The following is a 22,686-nucleotide window of genomic DNA, read 5'->3' on the forward strand; positions in this document are numbered from 1 at the left end:
AATCATCCAGTGAGACGCCTGTTGGGTGCTGCTCTGTGTTGTGTTATGCAGGCAAGATAACTTTCAGACTCTCTCCTGTGTCAAAAGATAGTGAGTGCAGGCGTAGGAAAGCTGGTGGGATATTGATGTGGGGTCCACAGGAGGGAATATTTTGGGTACCACAGAGGAAATAGTTCCTTTTGGGAAACCAGAAATGCAGTAAGAGCATGAAAACTATTGTCATGAGCCTTAGCCAGTGAGAGGGGCTGATTACACTGTCATAATACAAACAGATTAATTAGAGCTGAAATAAGCAGCACATAAAACTAGTTGCCAGCTCTCACACTCAAACAGAAAAATTTACATTTAAAAGCTCATCATCTTTCCTGTTTGTCTGGAAGAAAACCTTCTACAATTATCAGCAGACTGCATATTATAGACTAAAACTCTAAAAGAGTATTGATTTGATTCTTATGTACTCGACTATACAATATGTAGTAAAAAAATTCCCCACAGGCATTGTGCCATTGACTTATGTGAACCCAGTGGTCCTCTTGTTATAACCAGAAAGTTTACTAGCAGCACAGCCATCCCCGAAAAGTGCTTCAGGAATGATGGGGGTCAAGAAGTGAAGATCAGAGGCAAGGGAATGTTGAAAGAATAATGTAACATTTTATATAAAGTGTGTGTGTGTGTGTGTGTGTGTGTGTGTGTGTGTGTGTGTGTGTGTGTGTGTGTGTGTGTGTGTGTGTGTGTGTGTGTGTGTGTGTGTGTCCAAATAATACCAGACAAAACAATGGTAGATTAATTGTTTCTCCCTCAAAGTCCTCTCTTGTAGCAGACCAATAATGAGTCTGATTAAAGACTTGTAGACTTTTTAATTACCCCTTTGTAAAGTCCAGACAGAGAGGAAGTGCCTCTGCCTCCAGTCTGAAAACTTCTCTGCCTTTCATCACTTTGCGACATGTGTAGACGTGTTTTCTCAGGGCCTAATTTCTGACCTTTAAGTACAGTAATGATCTCTGATTGTCTGTGCAGCCACACGCTAGCTCTATATATCCTTTAACCTGTGATTTTCAGCTAAAGCTTAGTGGCATGAAGATGCACACAGGATATTTACATTGTAAGAGGCAGGTGTGCTGCCAGTTGGCGAGCTGGGGGAGTCACAGTGGGTCAGAGGGTGAAGAGGATGTGACTGATGATTGAGCTGGCTGTGCAAACAGCTGCCAGCGTGGCTGAATTGAAACAGCTTGTTCTAAGTCAGCAGACTCCATTGATTGGTAGGATTTTATCATGGCATTGTGCATGTGTACCAGGTAAAATTTCAGCCATGCTGCGTCATTCAGATTTTTCTTTGTAAGGTATTAACAATTGAATAATTAGTGGTTTAAATGAAAGCCAAGGTACTCAAATACTGGGGCCCACACCCCTTCACACAAACTCCACCATCACTCCTGAAATTCTATGGCAGTCAAGAAGTGACAGAATTGGCCATGTATTGTTTCAAAGTCACATTTTTTTAATAACAGTTAGAGACTGACTAATATTATATTGCCTTTTATTACCCGTCTTTCTTACTGATCTTACAGTTGTGTAAGAAGCTTGATTCTGATTGGTCAAAACCCCTTGACAACCCCTTGACAGCAGTTACTAACATTCACTAACATGATTGACACCAGAGTCAAACTGATCGCATGCATTCATGTCAAAACAATCCACTGAAAAGAGTTTACTTAGTTAACTGCTTCCCAATGAAAGCCTCCCTATCTTAAGCCACTTGATGCTTAAATTCAGCTTTAAGAAACTTTTGTTTGCAACAGTGGCAGTTTAAACTTTCCAGTAAGCATAAAATATGTTAAATTCTTCATGCAAAGGACCAACGTTTTGACACATTTGCTGTTGATTTAAAGAGGTAAATCTAGAATTGTTTGTTGCTGCTAAATAATGTAAAACATATTAAAAATGCAGAATCCAAAAAACACTACACAGCTTACTTTTAATCTCTCTGCCACAGTAATTGTTAAAATTATTAGCTTTGCATACTCAAAGCTATTTATTTGTATAGTAATGCACAGGTGTACACAGGTGTTGTTGATATTGTGTGTCCCTTGTCCATCACCATGGTGATATTGTAGGATGGAAAAACCTCTTGGGGGTGCATTCGTATGAAAACATGGCAGATAATGATGAGCTGCCAGGTATTGTTGACTGTGTTTGGCTGTGTGAGGCTTCCTGCTCTGCTGTTTGGTCTGTGTGTGCAGAGAGAGAGAGAGAGAGAGAGAGAGAGAGAGAGAGAGAGAGAGAGAGAGAGAGAGAGAGAGAGAGAGAGAGGGAGAGAGGGAGAGAGAGATAGAGAGAGAGAGAGAGAGAGAGAGAGACAGAGAGAGAGAGAGAGAGAGAGAGAGAGAGAGAGAGAGAGAGAGAGAGAGGGAGAGAGAGAGAGCACTGATAATAATCAGTTTTCAAACAAAACTGTCCCGGCCTTTGTTAGCTGTCCCCATCTTTCTCTCTCTTGCTCTGTTTGCCCTTGCCCTCAGTCTTGACTGAGAGGCTGCAGGCTGCAGCTGCAGACAGACCTGATGAGGGATTCAGACTTGTATTTATTCTATTACCACAATCCAGGTGTTAAGGCAAAATTTCCTGCTTTAACTTGAGACAAAAAAAATGCCTTTAAAACAGCAGGGCAATACAACCTTAAAGTGAAAGTCTGTATTTAAGGAATCCTAATTTGTGTCTGTGCTAAGCTGTAATAATAAACCCAATCCTCAGAGTAAAAACATTAAAGGGCAATAAGCCTGCAGGGCATTGTTTTGCATATTTATTTAATTTAGACAGACAAAGGGATGTCAGGCAAGTAGTGATCACTGGGGGGAGCTAGCATGCAGTTTGAGACTCTCACACAACTGTTTATTGACAGTTAAATAAATGACTGTTTGTTGGTCCCCTAGAAGGAAAGAAAAACATACTTCAGCTCTGCACTCATTGCTTGGTGCAAAGTGCTTCTTTGAGGACGTTGGCAGGCAGGATTTATTTGACAGGTGCTGCCTGGAGATGCTGTCTCAGACAGCACATAAACCTCTGAATGATGAAACAGAATATAAATTAAAAGACGTCAATTAGGTGATAAGAACATGCTGTAAAGGAGAGTGTGTGCTGTAGAAACAAAGACTCTGCTGGCAGATACAGACCCCATGTTGCTGCACTTTCTTTTTCTTTTCCAATTAAGCCTGATTGTCTGTTGTTACTTATTACAGCCAGGAACCTACATACTTCATGTTGTGATGATCAATCTTTGTACCTCATGCTGTGTTCAGGCTGATTCTCTTGTTTATTAGGGCTTGGCTGGTCTGTTAAACACCCCCCATGTTCTCTTTTTATTTAATTCATCATTCATCTTTAATGTTGCCCTGCTTCCTCTCAGATTGTGTTCATAATTTTTGTGCAGCTAATTGTCAGGTTGCATCCTCTGACAGCAAGGTGAGTTAAATCTGGTACTAATGCAAACAGATTGGTAGGACTGAAAATGGATTGTAGAGAGAAGTGGAGACTGGCATACAATGGATGATTAAACTGCAATTTTAAATTGTAAAATTAATTTTACTAACTGTTTATTTTTCCTATTCATTATGCTATCTATGCAAAACAGACCCAATTACCTGACTACCAGATGCTTTGTTTTCTGAATTTCGATGCCTTGAATGTGTTTTGGTGAGAGATAAACGGTCTCTGTGCTCATGTGTCAGAGGAGCTGTCCACAGCAGTGGTGCTGAAATCTGTCTTGGCAGTGAGCTGGTCATGCAGCACCCTCAGGCTCCATGTGCACAAAGACTGCAGAGCCAAATGTTGTTTTTCACTTTATAGTCTACTCATTATGACAGGGAAATTTGGGATCTTCATCCTTAAGATGGGGGGAACTCTATCTTTTCATGTCACTGCTTCTGTCTCAGTTCTTCTGTGTATTTCCTCTTCTTGTTCTTCTATTCCATCATTTTTATCATTTCCTCTTCTTTTTCACCCTAATCATGATGCTGTGATGTTGAGAGGCTCCAAATCTCAAGTCAAGCTTTGGATTGACTTGTGGTTCCCAAAGTTGATGTAAAATGCTTATCTAACATTTTAGCCCACCTATATTATTAAACATTTCTATCAATATACAATTCCCATAATTGTGATGATGCGTATCCACGGACTTGTACTCATATATGTCTTTATGTGGCTCACATGTATTGACACACAAATCTGACTTTTTCTGTCTGGTACTAGTTCCAATACAGGTGCACTTTTTTTCAATATTTTACATCTGTATACCCCACTGTGGGAAGTTTTTCTGAGTTATGCATGCCTCAAAGACTGAATAACTTTAATTATGAGCTAGGATCGTTTTATTGATATTGGCAAGGATACTATATTTGAATTAAATTACCAACTTGTTGGTCTGAATCAATGCAAATACACTTAGATGCAGGGGAGTTTCCTGGACTCTTTGGACACAGGTGGCCCAACTGGGACACTGACTTGATAACAGGGATGGCATGATGTATATGTGCACACAAATACACATGAATACAAAGCATTTACTACCCTGTTTGTCTCCACTAATCATATTTACTTTAACTATCAACATCAAAGTATTATACAGATGTTTCCTTACTATAGATTCACTTTTTAAAACTCTACCAAAAGGTTGCCAGTAGATGTGTTTTGGAAGGTGTCCAGGAGTTTCCAATGCTGAATTTCTCTCCTACGCACGTCTTATGAAATACGTGCATGAAGTTTTTATTTGACTATTGAAATAATAACAAAAGAAAATGTGCAATATTCAGATACAATGAAATCCAAAAGCAGCCTGTAGCAACATGATCCAAATAGTTAATTGACATGGCAAGTAGCCAATTACAGTTTAGAACTTTTGGGTGGCGCCTGGGATGGCTATACAGATTTCAAGGGGGGCAAAAGCCACCTCTGACCACACCCCTGCCAAGGCGGCTGTTCTGAAGTCAGATAGGGAACATTGCATTTCTTACAGATCATAGATATCTAGCATGCAGAAAGATTTGAGGGAATGTGCAAAAGTTAATTCATGAAAGATTTAACTACTTGATTCATTTTCTAACACAAGCTCACACACAAAGTTTGAGAAAGTACATCCTTATTTGATTTAGTCTTACAGTATGAAGAAATTCACAATACACACAATTACAACATGTAGTTAGTTTTTTTCTTACTTCAACATTACTGATAATGATTCTGTTCTTTTACCCATTGTACCATCACAGATGCCCTCTTGTTCATAAGTAATATTCACAGGTGTAACCTGAGAGGTTACATTTTCTGGGGCTATGAAAACAAGTTAACATTTACTTTATTATTCTTCGAATCATTATGTAGTCTTTGATTTTTAAATTAATACACATTATTACTCTCTAGGTTAGCGTTTGCTTTGTTTATTCTTGTTTTCTTGTAGATCCTTAAAGTCCTCAGAGAGTAAATACCCCCTCTGACAATAATTACTCTTTAAGATGATAATAAATTACAGCTTGTAATTACTCAAAAGAAATAATTGCAAGAAGGGAATCTCTCCCTCACAGCAATGCCAAACATATCTTCCTCTCTGCCGGTGAGTCACATCAAAGACTTTCCTTCCTTCCTCCTTTCTTTCCTTCTTCCTTCCTTATCGGAGATTGTTCAGTTCCTTTTCCCGCCGACAGATGACTGGTTCAAAAGGCCAGGAGCTCTGCAGAGACTGCGCACGACATCTGAGGAAACCTGCTCTGTGTGTTTGTGTGTGTTGCTGTGTGTGTGTGTGTGTGTGTGTGTGTGTGTGTGTGTGTGTGTGTGTGTGTGTGTGTGTGTGTGTGTGTGTGTGTGTGTGTGTGTGTGTGTGTGTGTGTGTGTGTGTGTGTGTGTGTTCACAGCTCAAATAGGCAGAGGAGCTATGCTAACAAGAGTGTGCACGCGGTGTGTGCATGGAGATGTGACACACGGTGAGAGAGTTACAGCACAAACAGTGTTTTGTTAGGAACTATTTCTGCTCTGTGTGGGAGGACGGCAGCTCTGCTTCTCAAGAGCCAGGCCAGCAGCAACCCCGCTTTGTTTTATTGGCAGACAATACAGCAGCATTGGCATACAACACAGCGGAGTGAATATGATTTTTATGGCTATAGACAGTCTATGCAAATCTTCTCTCTCCCGCTCCCTAAACTGCAATGCACAGAACGCTGTCAATCATGAATGCAGTCTCTAATATAGGTCAGATAAGACTTAAACTCTCTGCTGACGAGAACTGTGCTGATATCTTCAAGTATTTCGTTCTTCTTGCATTGATTCCGGTTTCCATTTCCTGTGTAATGGACTTGCCAGTAATGAGTGCCCACAGTGATCTGATCCAAACTGACAGGCCTCCATATTATCAGCTGCTGTGAGCTCAGGAGCTGAGCGCTAGTACAACTAAATATAGGTCCAGGTGGAGGGACAAAAACCTTTGAGCCCTCCTTTATTTTAAGGCAAAGGGGGAAAGAAACAAAGAAATAATCTAAATGGAAGATTTGCAGTATCACACTGGATTTGATTTATGTTATAAAATACTTTTCTACTTCCTACTGCTACGTTTTTGTAATGAAGACTGCAGAATTTTTTGTGGGGGGTCTAAATTTTGCTATTTAGATCTGGTCATTGTTGTTTAGCTTTACAATAAATCGATTAATTAATGAATTAATGAACTAATTAATATTTAATAAGCTAATTAATACAAATAAAGACCTTGGAGGAAAATTAGGAAAACTTGATGGAAGTCTACTTTATTGTAATTTCTAAACATGTCATCTTTTCATCTGTTTTTTCTCTTCGTCTTCACAAGATACACTTTTATTGGAAATGTCCTTTTTACCCTTTGTATTGTTTTCTAATATTTGATCTAACAGATGATACAGATGCTTGTATTTGACTAAGGCTAAGTGTATTTTTTTAGTTGTACTTCCCTACCTCACATAAAGCTCAACATTTTTGAATTTGTTTCCTTTTATTGCTGTTGTATAGTTGTCTTGTGACAAGCACATCATACGCTTTTCATAAATGCCTTTCAAAACAAAACTTCCGTGAGGAGCTTTTGGTTTGTGTTGATTTTGGCAGCCTTATCTCTTTGTCCTGTACATGTAAAAGTGATATCTGACAAAATTCATGTCCTGCTTTCTTTTAACAGTTAGATGTATCCCTCAAAGAGAATCCTTGAAAATTTCAAAAAAGAAGAAGAAGAAAAGGCTGCTCTTGCAGTGTGCTGTTAGATATTTTGTTTGACACCAACACCCTATAGCATCAGTTTCACCCATTAGAAACCGCTTTATAGAAATTGATGATCAAGACTGATGGTCTTGTTTGTTTTTGTGGCTCATGATGAGGGATCAATATTAATTTCAGTTGGCTATGTTTAATAACCAGCAGAAAACTCCTCACAGGAGCTTTATGTTATTACAGTTTTCACTTTAGAGTCATATGTCTTGAATTTCTGTCGTTTGCTATGATGTTCACCGACACACACACCCAAAATAATAAAAAGGAAAAACAGACAGAAAGAAAAGACAGGTATTGCTGCCAGTCTGGAGGGAAAATCTGAACCTCCCACGTGGCTGTGGTCCAGTTTCCTGCACATCAGCTGAACTCTGCGCTGTCTGCACCCACGGTTTCCTCATTGTTTCAGCAAATCAGTGGATATCCTTGAACAATTGTACTCTCTCTCTCTCTCTCTCTCTCTCTCTCTCTCTCTCTCACTCTCTCTCTCACTATCTCTCTCTCCCTCTATCTCTCTCTCCCTCTATCTCTCTCTGTTCTCGTCTCTCTCGCGCCTCATTATTCTGCACCTGTCGGCAGCGGACGACTCGGCGCGCTCCTCTCCTCTCCTCTCTGTTCTATGTGATCGGTCATGACTTCTGGGAAAGACGCGAACGGGCCGGCGAAAGCGGCTCCGCAGCCAGATCAGGTAGGATCATAAACTGGATAAAACAGTAGGACATCATGCGAGAGGCGTATACAATGATGCTCCGCTCGGTTTCCTATGATATTATCTCTTGCAAACATATTTATGTGGGAGCAGAGCAGCGGCGAAAACTGTTGATTTTCACAAGATAAATAAAATAGTGGACACAGCTTTGAGTCTCTTTCAGCATTTTAACACTGTTTTGGTTCGACTTTTTATATTTCCGGCAACTCATTTTTCGGAGCTGCTATACAAATGCATGTACACCAACTTCTTAACTTGTGCCTACATATTTAATGTTCTCGTGCTGTAACCTCAGCCTGCAGGTGTAGCATCTGTAGGATTTAGTGTATGGTGTCCTGTTTGCACGTGCTGTTGGACTTTGAGGAAACACCTGCTGGTCCTCATGACTCACAGTATTTTTTGTTTTAGGAAGGAAACCTCATATTGGGTTCTGAATCATGGATGAAAAGTTTGCACAGAAAAAAAAGAGTCAGAGAGAGCACAGAGAGTGGGTGTTAATTACTCTGCATTGTTCTATCATCTCATTGAGTTTAAATAGTGCTCTGTGTGAGGCCATAGGGAACACAGCGAGTGATGTAATGGCTTTATAGACACATGATCCACTTTGGGTTTTTACATAACTGAGCTCCTGGCAGTGATATCATAATTTGGGTTAAAAGGTGCTCCACAGAAATAAACTCCAGTTTGCATGTATGCGGGGAGAACATCTTGACAATCAATCTGGTTGTATAACAGTTGATTGTTGAGTATTTGGCTCATACTGTGCTTGTTCAAAGGTAGCACTCAGAATATGAAATGAAAAACAAAAAAGGGTCTGTTTCATTAGTTGGGGTGAAGGCTCTCCACTTTGCATAATTGTTGCATGGGCACGTAATTAAGTTTGATATTTGTCAAAGTGGAAAATGTTTCGGTGTGAAATTTGAAGAAAACTCTGTGGTTTTTCTTCCTTGTGTGCTGCTTTTCTCAACTCAGTTAACATCCATCTCTTGTGTCTTGAATGTATCCGGCACTTTTCCAACTTTAAGTGGCAGTGTTTGTTTTTCTTGCGTCCTATTCATACATTTATTGAAGCAGGAGTGTGGAGCTGACAGCAGTGCAGCAGATTCTTAACCACATTCAGATCAGGGGAAAAACGGAGGATTAGCTCGTAGATGGCTGGGAGAAAATGGGATGTCAGACTAAAGAGAGTTGCTCCCAGAGAGTAAAATACTCATATGATCATCTGCAAATGTTGCTATGCACCCAAAAGAAAAATAAATCTCTATTTGCTCTGGGTGACTTGGCCTCTGCTTCTTTTTGTCAGTCTGTACGGTTCTTCTATTCTTCTGGACAAGGAGCTTGAAAATATTCTCCCCTATCACTGACAGCGCAACTCCAGTGGTGACCTTGCTCATCAGTTATATCAGTTTCGAATTCGAATTCCAGCCTCTGGGTCTACTCTTTAATGACGAGGCAGACAGATGAAGATATCATAACACAGGAAGAAGCTTAGACGCTCATCTGAGATATGAACCCCAGCACTCTGAACTGCAAATCTCTGTTGCTGCTGCTACTGATGGAGGTTTTTTTTAATGCAGTTCTGTGATGAGTTTCTCTTGAATCTCTTTGCAGCTTTAACGGAAAACATAAGTGAATAAATACAATCTATCTTTTCATCTTCACCATTTAAAAATGCAGCGCTCTCAATTAGTGCAATCGTTACACACTCAGGAAATGCATTTCCATGTTCTTTATTTGATACTCTACCCATCAGTGTCTTGTGGAGCACCACAACAACATGCCTCTCATATTGACCATTTGCAGTCACGTGTCTGTCTATGAAGTTGCTTACTACAGTGAACGGCGGTAGTAGCAGTGTTGAGATTAGGTTACAATGCATTTTGGTTGATAACACACAAATGTAACAAATGTCAAGTGTGACTCTTTGACTCTGTCAAATGAGGGTCAGTCCCTTAGAAGGAGCTCACAAAGAGGAGTTATGTAGAGAAACTTGCAAAAAATCTGTTATTGCCCTATTCATATAACCTTACTGGTTCCTACACGAGCTGATTTCTATTATCCAGTGATTGTTGTGTTTATCTAACGGCATGCACTGTCATTTGTCCGCTCATAAGGTAAAATCCAACTTTACTGGTGTTTGCAAAAATGTATTTTCACATAGCCCTGGGCGATATTGAAAAATAAGTTATCACGATAACATTTTTCATATCAGTTGATATCATTAATTTTCACAATAAATTTCAAATCACTCTTTCATATCATTTCAAAGGCAGATCTTTTTCTACTGAGTGAAATTAGAAGAATCAAGACGGTTTGTTAGCTTGTATCTGGGATTTGGTAGTCTAGTAAATAGCCAAAATATCTTAACTAATGAAGTTTAGTGGCCTTTCTTGTCTAGCATGTTTTCACTCTGCTTTGAGCTGGTAGGTTTTGCGATTTCTTCAGTGTCGCTGTCGCTCGTTTCAGCTGTGTTTACATTCCGCTCCAAACGTCTCTAACCCTGCCTACTTCTTACCCTGAGACATGATTGGCTGTTCAATGCCGACTTCTCCTTCTGTTTAGTGTTGGGTGGAAACTAGGGTTTAAGAGACACTAGCGCCCCCTCCTTTTCCAGTGTTTGGGGGATGTAATTACAGGTTTAAATATATCAACATTTATCGTACATTTGTTCTATTTATATTGAGAAAAATAAAATCACGATAATTATTGTTATCATTTTATCGCCCAGCCCTATTTTCACACATCATTTTTTTGTCGATGACTGCGTTACACTGCTCACGTATACAACCATTTTTGCTGCAATAGACATGAGATAAGACCCCATTTTTTAAACAATGTATTTATTGAGATTTTTAGCCATTTCCAAAGACAAACAACTACAATTAAAGAAATTCTAAGGAAAAATTATAAAGTATATATACATACACATATATACCCATCTATAAAATAAAGGGAACATCTACAAGAATACAAGGGGGAAAAAAACAAACAAACATAAAAACCTTGCTGTTAACACATTTGTTAAGAATATTGTGACTGAGGCAGATGACAACTCATGTTATTAGGTAAACACAACAAGTGCTGGATAACAGAAATGGCTAGTGTAGGAACCAGTAGGGCCATATGAACAGGGAGATTATAACACAGATTATGGAAGCCAGGCAGTTAGCGTAGGAACAAGTAGGGCGATAATGACTGCTGCCATTTCTGTTATATAGCTGCGATCCACTTCTGCCTTCTTTCCTTCTCTTTAGCATACAATAGAAGGCTATATTAGCCATGCCTTGCACAAGACTGCAGTACATGCCACTGCACAACAGGAGATAATCATGGTTGAATAGGTTGATCCAGTAAGTAACATGTCCCTTTTGCAGTCCAGGCGGGGGTGGGCTAACATTGTGACTTCACATTCACAAAGTCAGTACTCTATGATTGTGATGTTTTAAAGCTCACAGCTTGGGGATGTGGTTAATCTTTGATCTTTTCTTTTTCATATGAATTGATATTGCTTATCTAGATAGCTTTTCTTGACACTATGAGCTTAGGTTTATTTAAAAATTTCTGCTTTCTTAAGTTAGTTTTCCTTCAGTTTTCACCATTATGGAGGTCTTTTATTGGAGCCTAGCTATCAGTAAAAGCCTCCTTGCATTCAAAAGAAACAGGTCCAGTAATTAAAACCATAAAGAATTACTAGATAAAGTCAGCACAGTCAGGTCAAAAATCAATGTCGTTCTCACCCTTTTGCTGCACATGAATCTAAATGAAAGAGCCTTGATAGGTTGTTGGCCCAATAAAGGTTATATTTTATTATTCAGTAGTATTCAATATTATCCAATAAAAACAGCCAATAAAAGTCGCTTTCATGTAAGTCTTGACAAGAGTACACATTTGGACCTTTACAGGCAGAGAGGAAGAACAAGCGCAGCTGTTAAAGGCTGAGGAGTGAGTAAAAATAGCGTCACATGTGTGGATGTAATTATTGTTTCAGATGAGAGTCACTTGATTGCTCTTAATAAAACAACAAAACATGCAAATATTCTAAGAGGAGGAATAACATCTTCAAATTTTTGACACAACAAATCTTTTCAATTTTCAGTCGCTTTAAAAGTTGTCATCGTAATAGCTATCAATAGCATCACAAAAATAGCGAGTGCCTATTTGAGAAGCACATAGTTTACTAGAGACAACCCAAAACTGAAGCAAATAATGACTAAAGCACTGATTCACAGCACTTGATGAGACACCTTTTTCTGAGGTAGGAGACCAAGGATTTTGCCAGCTATTGATGTATTCTGAAAAGTTTCCTGCGCTGCGAGCACTGCAGATGTATCCCTACCTGCTCTGTTTGAAGGGATTTGAACACACATTCACACTCTGATCCTCCTCAACGTGAGTGACATTAATTTTACCATGCACATGTGGGCTTCTGACGTTAATCAGATCAGTATGCTTAGTTTGACGGCCCAGTGGCTGGATGAGGACTTTACCATATAAGAGACATGATTTCATGCCTAGCAGTGCTCTTGTTTATGGAACAGAAAAAAGAAAATTGGCTATCAGGAGCCAGCTATTGATGGTTATTGGTATTCAGCAAAAAAAAAATCAATACAGTGCATCCCTAATTAAGAGGACCTCTGTTGTTTTTGTGCCCCTTAGTTCCAGTGTATTTTGTCACTATCTCATATCAAGATTGTTCCACTCTTCTGCTCCCACACAACCATTTTCACCGAAATGTTTCCCTTATATTGCTTTCATTTACTGTATTATTAAAACTTTGATCAATTTCATCAAAAAGATTCTTCAATTTGTAACAAAAACACAGATCCATCAAAGCTGATGGGGTCAAAGGTGACTCAATAGAATAGATATACTTATTGAAACATGAAGAGATAAGTAGGCCATCCACTAAGATATTCTGTTTTGATTACATTTAAGTTTGTTGTGTTGTTCCCTTTATATATTGTTATCATGCTTGCTCCATTTGGTTGTAACATAATTCGTAATTCACTACGTAATACTAAAAAGAATAATGCGTCTCTTATCTTTCCTTTCCCTCAAAAAGGATTTAATTTTCAGATGCATCTTGTGGGAAACATTCAATTAGAGAAAGAAAGAATAAACAGCAAGGGTTACTTCTAACTCATCCACTCTTGAGCGATTCAGCTTCAGTCACGTTGCTCGGTGCTACAGCTCCTCTGATGATTAAAAGACACTGTGCCAGTTTTGTCCAAAGGCAAACACTAATTCATATCCTCTAACAAAAACCAATACCTTTTCTTAGTCTTGTGTTTTCATCTTGAGTTTACAGCGCCCCATGTTAATCTGCTGCAGTTTCACAGTCTCACTAAGACATGTTATTCATTCTTTCAAGGACCAATACAAAGCTAAAGAAAGCTGCGTAAATATTCACTGATGACTTCATGTATCGTCTTTTCACATGGCTCATGTTCTCCATTTTCATGGATCTCCCTCAGATTCGCACTTCTAATCTCTGAAGCATATGCTCAAATATCTGTGAATTCTTCATGGTCTGGGATGGATTTTCTTCCCTTCTGTTTGTGAATTCTTTCAAACATTTAGCTTCAGGAAGGGTCACCCGGGAAACTGATACATTTTGAATTACGGCGGTGTTTAATGGGTATACACTAAGCTACTTTGTTTTCTTTTGTTAGGATAGTTGGAAGAGGAAAAATTTTGAATTACCAGCTCACCAGCTCATGAATGGTTAGATATGCTTAATGTGTGTCACTACACAGGCTGCAGAAATTACACCTAGTCTATTGAGCCAAGGATCACTATACCAGGCATTAAAGTTTTATTCTTCTCAAACTTGCTCCTGATTTTGAAGAAAAACTCTCAAAGAAGAAACCCTTCCCTTTCATGCACCTGCTGCTAAATGTTGAAGGACAATAACTGCTGCACGAGTGAGCACCAGGCTTTGAAAAACATTGCCAAAAAGTTGAGAATAACAGAGTGGTGTTCTTTTGTGTTATGCTTTTGTTATCACCGTTGTGTTTATGTTGTCTGTGGTGGTGTTGCTGTATTGTTCCTGTAGTTTTTGAAAGAGAATTTCGAGAAGATTCCTGCAGCAGTCATTAGTATAGCTTTAGCTTCTCTGTTTTCTCGTCCAATAAAGAATAGTCATGGTAATTAAGTGGCTCATCATCAGATTTAAAACTTTACGTTCTGTACTTTTTTGACTCTAAACAAAAATACATCCCCATCATTGTACGTGTTGCCCAGTGTGTTTAGTTGCAACTAAGCGGCAACCTCCGGTCTCAAAGTATGAAGCCCATGTGGAAGTGTTATAAACTGCAGTTCATCGAGAATCCGCTTGAGGCTGGCTGCAGAAACACCGGAAACCACATAGACACCAATTCAAAAACGAAAAGTCTTTGCAGCATTAATAAACATGTTTACAGCCTGGTTCAAAAAACGGCTTGGGTCTACGTAGCTGATTTCTCTATCGGCACACACTGTACAGGGGGTGCATTTTTTTCTAACGCGATGGTTCCGAAGATTACAAGCCCAAATAAGGACATGGCTTACTTGATTCCCGGACGGGAATACATAGCTGTTGGCTAGGAGGCTCAAACTACACCCCTTTACGTCACACTATGCCTGGTTGAGTTCAGCATTTCCAATATGGCTGCCGCTGTTGATTGGCTTCAAAACAGCGCTCAGGAACAGATGGGTGACGTCACGGATACTACGTCCATTATTTATACAGTCTATGGTTGCAACTAGCGATTGTAATATATAGCACGCTAACACACTCAAATAATTGTCGTAACTAAACTGGGTGAGGGATTATATAAAGTGAACAGGTGGTTATACAAATTAGAATCTCAACAGGGTGAGAAAGACCCCCTTTGCAAAGAACCACAAATATGAATTCAAAGATGATTTATTGATTTAAAAACTGCTTTCTTGTAAAGCTGAAAGAAATAGTCCCTCCATTTCCATGGTCAGTAACACTTCCATGGCAACAGCTTCTTTTCAGCATGCTTGAAGTACAAATTAACATTAAACTGAATTACATTTTATGATGCAGCTTTGATCACAGAAACTTAACTGGAATGAAGGTAGTCATATTATTCCACAGAAAGAGGTGTTATATTTTAATTGTCTGTTTGTTCACTGTTTGAAAGAAAGAAAAGAGGCAGAAACAGCAGTGACTAAGCTGTTAAGGTTATTAAGTAGCAATAAAACTGTGGGATATGATGCAGAAATCTCCCAAATTAATGATGGCATAAGAGGTAAACACTGTATCACTGTATGGGATAATGCAGCGTTTAACTGCTGATAAATACAAAATAAAATGTCAGGATGAGACAGTAAACCTGCATCAAGTGCTGTGATGATCCACTCTCGTGCAACCCCTCTCTTCATCATCAGTATCAATTACTCACTCTATAAAGGTTCCATGCCACTATAACAATCTATTCACTTCATACAGTATCATTCCTTTTATAAGACACACACAGACTTGGTGAAAGTAACTTCAGAATCTCAACGCATAGAATATTAGACCTGACTGAAAGATTTAAAGTGTCAAAGCAATGGAAGAGAAAAAGCTTCTCTGCAGGTGCTGAATAATTGATTCACAGGTGAAATCAGATAATGGCATAAAAGGCAGCAGCTTAAATCATTTAATATTATTTTGACTTGTTGTTAAAGAACAACACAATGCACTCGTCGTCTTTGCACTTACCTTCCTCATAAATCAATAGTGCCACAAGGACAAGCTCCACCATCACTACTACTACTTCTTCTACTTCTTCTACTTCTTCTACTTCCACTACTTCTAGAACTGTTAGTACTACTCATGTAGGTATAGATGGTCTTATATTAAAGCTAAGACAGGATTGTTCAGGGAATCATGGGATGAGTATCAGCCCCTTAGCTCTTTGAGGGTTTGAATTGTTTTTCAGCTGATTGTTTCAGCTGTAGATCCTGTCATGTCATTAAGATATTCATCACAACAAGTTTATAAAGTCATCGTATGAGAGTGATGCTTTTATTGTGTTCTGTGGCTTCAAAAATTCTAATTATAAAACTGTGTCACATCTATTTTCTGTATATAAACATGGACAGGACAACAGCTATCCTAAGTGAAGCCAAAAATGTAGAATTTGCTCTGGTGACTGGCTGCAGTATAGGTCAGAAAGTCAGCCTCCGCCGTTATAACAAATGAAACATGTCAAACTGAGAAAAGTTGTTTGACATTTAGTTTTATTTTCCAGTTATACTTTCTAGATCCATGTGCAAGTGCTCATTTTTCTTAGAAGTGTAGTTTTAATTAGTCATTTGGTGTTAAAAAGAGGGGATTAGTCATGATTGACTGCTCTGTTGAAAAACAAGGGCTCCTGCAGCGTTCTTTTCTTGATTAGCAGAGAAGAGAAGTAAACGTAACACTTGAGTCATTGAACTTCCCATATCCTTGAGTGTCCCCTTTGAATCATCACAAGAATCTGTTCAGCTCTGTACCCACCTGAGGGATCTTTGACATTTCATTGATATGTTAAATGTGTGTTTTGGTTATTGAAAGGGGCGTGATGTCATCCAGGGGTTCCACCAGCGAGGTTTCGTCAGCACATGCCTTAGCTCCGCCAGTGCAATATCAGGGACAATTGAGGCAGTATTAAGGCTTCACATGGAGTCAGGGTATCGATATTAATAAACAGTCAGTGGTCACAACCCCTAAGAGTCACTTGTTATGCTGCTAGAGCTTACTACATTCAGCACCAAATATCTGCTACATTTATGTTGTGTAAGACTGTTGTATGATTGTCTTAGTAATGCAGAACTATAAGAGATACCAAATGATGGTAAGTTCAGACTCTTATCTGAGCCCAATGTCAAGTCCCGTTCTCTCTTTTCCCTGTTTCCTTCTCTATCCACTGTCTTTTCCTCTTAATAAAAGCATGATAAAACCTGAAAACATAATCTTAAAAAAGAAAACCCCTAGAAACAAACCTGCTTTAATTTTATGTCTCTGTTGTGTTCATAACAATACCTCTGTGGATTGATCATTGCAAATCAGCACTATTACAAACAGCTTAAAACTTGCATCAGGTAGCTGTTTTTATTTTCTATTTTGTATCTTTGAAATGAACTAATTGCAGATTATTAAGCATACGTTGATGTTGTAAGTTATACTTCTTGGCTAAATCATGATTTGAGGTATTTCTCAGTTAATTATGATGGTGTATAGCACTTGTGTTTCTTTTCTGCCACTGGAGTCAAAGGTGAAGCACAGAGACGCATTACTCTCAACCTACAGTACATGTTACCCTAGCAGCAGGAACCTCTCTGTTTTCTCACTTCCTCCACACTTTTTCCTTTTGTTCCTCGTCACGTGCGTCAACAAATGACAGTTGCTGATTTTTTTTTTAAATCTCACAAAACTCAATCGTTTTTTGTAGTCAGACTTGTTGATGGGTGTGATTGGTTTTACAGCAAGCCCACAGAGTCTGTAGAGGAAAGTTGATTACTGCATGTCCTCAACCAGCAACTCCTGCTTCCCTCTTCTTACACGAGTTGGTGTCATTAGTACACTGTCAAAGAGTCCAACTCTTTCGTTTCTTAAGTTGAGTTTAACCCTCAAACTTCATGTTTTGAGAAGTAACAAACAAAGGCTGTGCCTATAGTTAAGCTAATGTCTACTATCCCTCCAAGAACCAAAAGCCAGCTGGCATGAATTGTTAATCTCACTCATGAATGCTTATGATTTATTGATGCCGTTCCAGAGGAGAAGTTTACCCCCCTGTCAAGAGGCAACAGCTTCACTCTGGAGTTTGACAGTTCTCAGACAGCTACTCCGTTACAGTGGAGACATATATCGTGTGTCAAGTGTCCGGTGTCCGGTGTCTTTTAGACGGCTGAAGTTTGCTTTCGTTTCAAATGTCTATATTCCCTCGTGTCGCGGTATTTGAAACCATCTTGTTTCCGAGTTAATTTTGCGGGGCTGTAATACAAGTCCCCACTGTACTGTACAGCAGCCGGCAGCTTCACTGCAAATCTGACTCAGATGACTCTCTTGGTTCCCTTGGAAACCAGGTGCTCAGAGATCAGGAAAGATCCATTTCACACTTCAGCAGCGAATGGAGACAAAGCTGGTTAGACAAAGGGAAAGTGGGAGGGAGGGAGGATTACAGGGAGAGAGTGGAGGGAAAAAAAGCTTGACCTTAAAAGATGCTTCGTTCTTATGGCTCTTTTATCTCAGAATGGAATGAAAATAGTAACAAATGGATTAAAATGAATGCTTCCTCTCTTGGGTTTTTTTTTTTCTCTTTAGAGTCGTTGGTTGTTAAATGCACAATGTTTGTTTGGATGTGGTGCCTGTGAAGGAGAGGGTGAAAATGGCTCCAGTTCTCATTTATTAATGCAGCTTTTATTGTTATCAGCTGTAAAGCATGCATGCCTGCTCTTCACATACACACTCACAGGAGGAGAAAGCTTAATGCAGACATCTCACCGAGTCTTAAAAAACACAATGCCAAAAGGTCAAGATTTGCTTTCAGCCGCACTTCTTCCTCATTAAGAGCTCTTCAGAAAAGTCTGCAACCAGGGAACACTCAAGGTTACAACTGCACAGCTTGTTATATTCTGTAACGCACTGAACATCAGGGAAATCAAATAATGCATCTGAAGTCAGATTCTGCTCACCTCTCTGGGTTTTAATTTACAGGAAACAATGCAGTGAGGTGCTGTTGATGATTTTTATACTTTTTATGTGGGCAATTTCAGTCTGCTTTTGGAGCTTTCTGTTGTTTTGTGCTTGAGTAGGTGGGAAATGCTCCACTTTTCACACAGGGATAATGCATTCTGCAGGGATAAAGCAATCACAGCTCAGGCACTTTAATAATAGTGGATTGTAAGAGACAACAGTTCTATTTTTGAAACATATGAAGCCACCTTCAGTCAGAGATTGAACTAAAAAGCTTCAGCATGAAGAATGAATATGTGGAGAATAAATTACTCAATCAAAGGAAATAAGTTTACTATGTGGGGGTGTAAAAGGTTTAACGAATATAGCTCACAAATAAATTGATCAGATGTCTCACTGTAATTATTGATATTCAAGAGTGGTTTTCTTAGTGAGTTAAACATAGCTTATAATGGCTGTCACTATTTGATCTTGACTACTTCTCCTTTTATCACTCCTTATTTCTCCTTCTCCTTATATCGTTTTACAGTGATATAATCATGTGGGCTCCATTGCATGGTTCAGATGCAAGGTGTTAGGCTCCATGGTTAAGATGATTAAATTACATGCACACAGTCTTATAGGTCAAATCTCACAATGAGTATTACTCAAGCATAGCCTGTAGGAACAATTTTGAAAAACTAAGAGCCTGTGCTCCTAAACAAAAACATTTTTGCAACTGTTTTATGTAAAAAACTAGTCACCTTGTAATTACAGTCCTTATGACCCATTAGGTGCTGTTCAGAGCAAATCAATAACAGGATGAGCCAAAACTTACTTCAGTACAGGCGTTTTTCGACCAGAGGAACTTTACCCCAGAACTAGGGACTTTACCCCTGAACTACGCTCGTTACGACCGCTAGAACTAGGGTCTAAATTTAGTTCAGGGGTAGATAATCTCCCCTCTAAAAAGCCCCTGCTAGGGGGGTAGTACTTTTCAAAAAGCCCCAGGGCTTTTGGGGGGCAGGGCCTGCAATGCTGAACGTGTCTGATTGGTAGCTTAACCACAGTGTGTTTATTGCCCCCGTCGTCCACAATAACATCACACACATCTGTGATTCACTTGATTTCTCTTTCTTAACTTTGTTCTATATTTTTTGTATGTGTGTACTTTTCAAAAGAAGAAGATGTGATTCCCTTGATTTAGCAGCTTGTAACAGTTGTCTTCTCTCAGCCCACCGCGAATGCGTCTCTCCCGGTGTTACGGTTTTAAAAGTGACCCTGTAAACTGGAGACCTTCAGCTGAATGTAACAGTGTTTGTGGAGTTACACAGTTGTTGAAACACAGAGGGAGTTTTAAGATTCAATATCCTCATCAGATAAGTATTTAATGATCGTCTAAAGACGTTTATGAGGGAGGCATCAGGCTGAAAGTAAAATAGGGATTGAAGAGCTGGTCTCGTTTCGGAAAAAAAAGATAAGGGTCGGTATCACTTAACATCTTTTATGTTGGGCTCAAGATGAAAGACCGAGTCTGTTATCTTGGTGTGCTCACATGCTTTGATCTAAGCTTTGTTAGCCTCACCCAAAAAAATCCCAAACCGCATTTTAAAAACCGAAAGACCTTGCCAGAATTAGGGAATTTGTGTCCTGAAAGGACGATGAGAGACTTGTCCTTCTTTTTGTATCCAGTAGGATTGGTTGCTGTTATGGTCTTCAAACTAGACTTTCTAAAATGACTATGAAAAAGTTGCAGCTCATTCAGAATCTCAGCACTGGATTCCACTTAACTGGAGAGTAGGTTTTAGAGTGTTTATACTACATTAGTCACTAAACAACATGTGTCTGGGATACATTTCAGAGATTTCTTAGATATTTCAACGAAACAGGAATCCTGGGGTTACCAGAACCCATGGCAACTGTGGCTCGGTGGTATATTGGGTGGTCTCTTAGTCAGAAGGTTGGCAGTCCAATCCAAACTCCTGCATTCAGATGCCAAAGGCAACACTGAACCTTGAATTTGTCCCTGCCGAAAAAGTTGCCAGAGTATGAATGTGAAGAAACAGTATTAGTTAATACTGATGACATCCTCATGATGGCCTCTGCCATGTATGAATGTGCGGTGAAAGGGTGAATGTGATGAGTATTGTAAAAGTGGCCAGAAAGAATAGCAAAGCATGACATAAGTACAAGAAGACTCCTAAGTAAAAGTGATGAGGAAGCTTATATCCACCATGATAATTGTAACCGGAAGCTGTCAGTAGAGATTAGATGCAGTGATGTTGATGTCTTTTCAACGCAGTGAGTCCCTGAGACCCATGTGTGTAGCGATCTGACTGGATCCCTGGGAAGTTGATTATGTCCTCAGTAAAATTTTGGTTTCTTGAGAAACTGTAGTGTTAAAATATGATTAGCAAATATAGTCAGGTAGGTTCAAAATGTACCTAAAATGAAAGGAATAATGAAATAATAGCAATATGTTTTGTAATTTTTGTCATTGGTATTTTAAAGACGTTACCTTGACTGTTTACTCAAGACAGAGCCGAAACCTGCTGGGAAAGAGATACGCACATCCAACTGTGCATAAGAAAAAGGACATCCGCAGGTGTGTGCACTATCTTTAAAGCCATTTTAGATATGAGTATAGATATGGAGTGCCAAGTAATCTGTACACCATTTTGAGAGAAGAAGAAAGATAGTTGCCCTCTGAAAATAATCAACCTTTGGAGCAAACACTATTTTGTGTCTGATTGAGCTCCTACTGTTTCCAGCACTCTAAAAGTAAAATACAACATGTTGAAGATGAATTATTTTCGCTCCTGCCTCCTTTAAAAAGTAAGTTTCTGTTTTAAAGTTACAAGATAGACATAGACTCACTATCTATCACAACACTTAGCAGTAACATACAGGCCATCTGTCCCAAAAAATTGGCTATTTTACTGGTTACTTGGGTAAGCAGTCCAACGTCATCTAGAATACAGTTGGTTGCCCCTGCACTACCAACACGAACACCTTACTTGTCAAACAGATGAAATGCTCTATAGCTTTATTAATAACCTGAATGATTCAAGGCTGTTAAGGAAACATTCAGGGCTTGAAACCTATTAACAGCAACCCCCACACCACCAATAGCTGTACTGCAAATGTATTGTTTTGCATGGGAGAAATTAGCTGCCTCCCTGAGTTGCATGGGCGGTGTTTATTGCAGCCTTTCAGATTTTAATGCGTCTGACATGCAGGATGTGTACATAGCAACATCACTTTAGAAGTACTCCTAATCCACTTAAAAACATTTTTGTTTTCATGTGCCTTTCAATGAACCCCAACTACGCTTTATAATGATCCTATCTGCTAAAATGATCCTCTCTTAAAAATACCATATTCCATTAAAGTATGATTTAATGTACCCTGTAGTTTACCATTGAATCTTCTATTTGAGTGCAATGTGTTTTATAACAGAAACGATATTCACAAGCATTAGTGATGACAAATAACAGTTTTGGTACAGCTGACTTGATATTGGGATATTTCTCTATTGGCTTTTTTCCAAAACCCAATGGCCCCTTTCCTGTAATCTGATTTTCACCCACCCTCTAGTGTCATCAGCGAACACATCCTCAGACAAGCATCTATCTCATCTGCCACGAACTTCAAACAGACTGACTCAGTGGGGAAAAGGATGAGTAATGTAATCTGCCGCCTTTTTGTCTGCACAACACAGAAGCTTTTCCAAACTCTCACAGAGATTAAGCTGTGATACCTGCAAGACACTTTTCTTCTTACATCGTGAAATGTGACTTCTTTAGGGTCTTAACTTGTCCTTGTAACAAATTAATTAATTGCATTACATTTAAGAATTACCTTAAGGCCCAAAACTCATGCTGCTTAGCCTTGATAGTCTAGTGTGCACTAGCTTTTATTAAATTGATGAGAGGTTGAAATAACAGAGACAGCTTTCTTGACAGCTCTGTTGACCACTGCTTAGCTTGTCATATGAAATATGGTAAACATCGATCACATTGCTCTCTAGTCAGTGTTATATATCCAGGAATATTGACAGTGA

At 39.1% G+C, this 22,686-nt stretch overlaps 1 protein-coding gene across 3 annotated transcripts in view; it reads left to right on the plus strand.

The window, feature by feature from the left end:
* The window catches only part of LOC117827358 (dipeptidyl aminopeptidase-like protein 6), a 131,888-nt gene that overhangs the window by 74,600 nt on the left and 34,602 nt on the right, over positions 1-22,686 (plus strand). Inside the window, exon 1 of one of the 3 annotated variants that reach the window (XM_034703925.1) lies at positions 7,806-7,951. The exons of the other annotated variants lie outside the window; for them this stretch is intronic. Coding sequence (XP_034559816.1) covers positions 7,895-7,951 — 57 coding nt within the window. The 5' untranslated portion in view covers positions 7,806-7,894. Of the gene's footprint in view, positions 1-7,805; positions 7,952-22,686 lie in introns of those variants that run through there. 3 annotated transcript variants of the gene reach the window in all.

This window comes from Notolabrus celidotus, chromosome 15 (assembly GCF_009762535.1).
Source record: "Notolabrus celidotus isolate fNotCel1 chromosome 15, fNotCel1.pri, whole genome shotgun sequence".
In the NCBI taxonomy this organism is placed as follows: domain Eukaryota; kingdom Metazoa; phylum Chordata; class Actinopteri; order Labriformes; family Labridae; genus Notolabrus; species Notolabrus celidotus.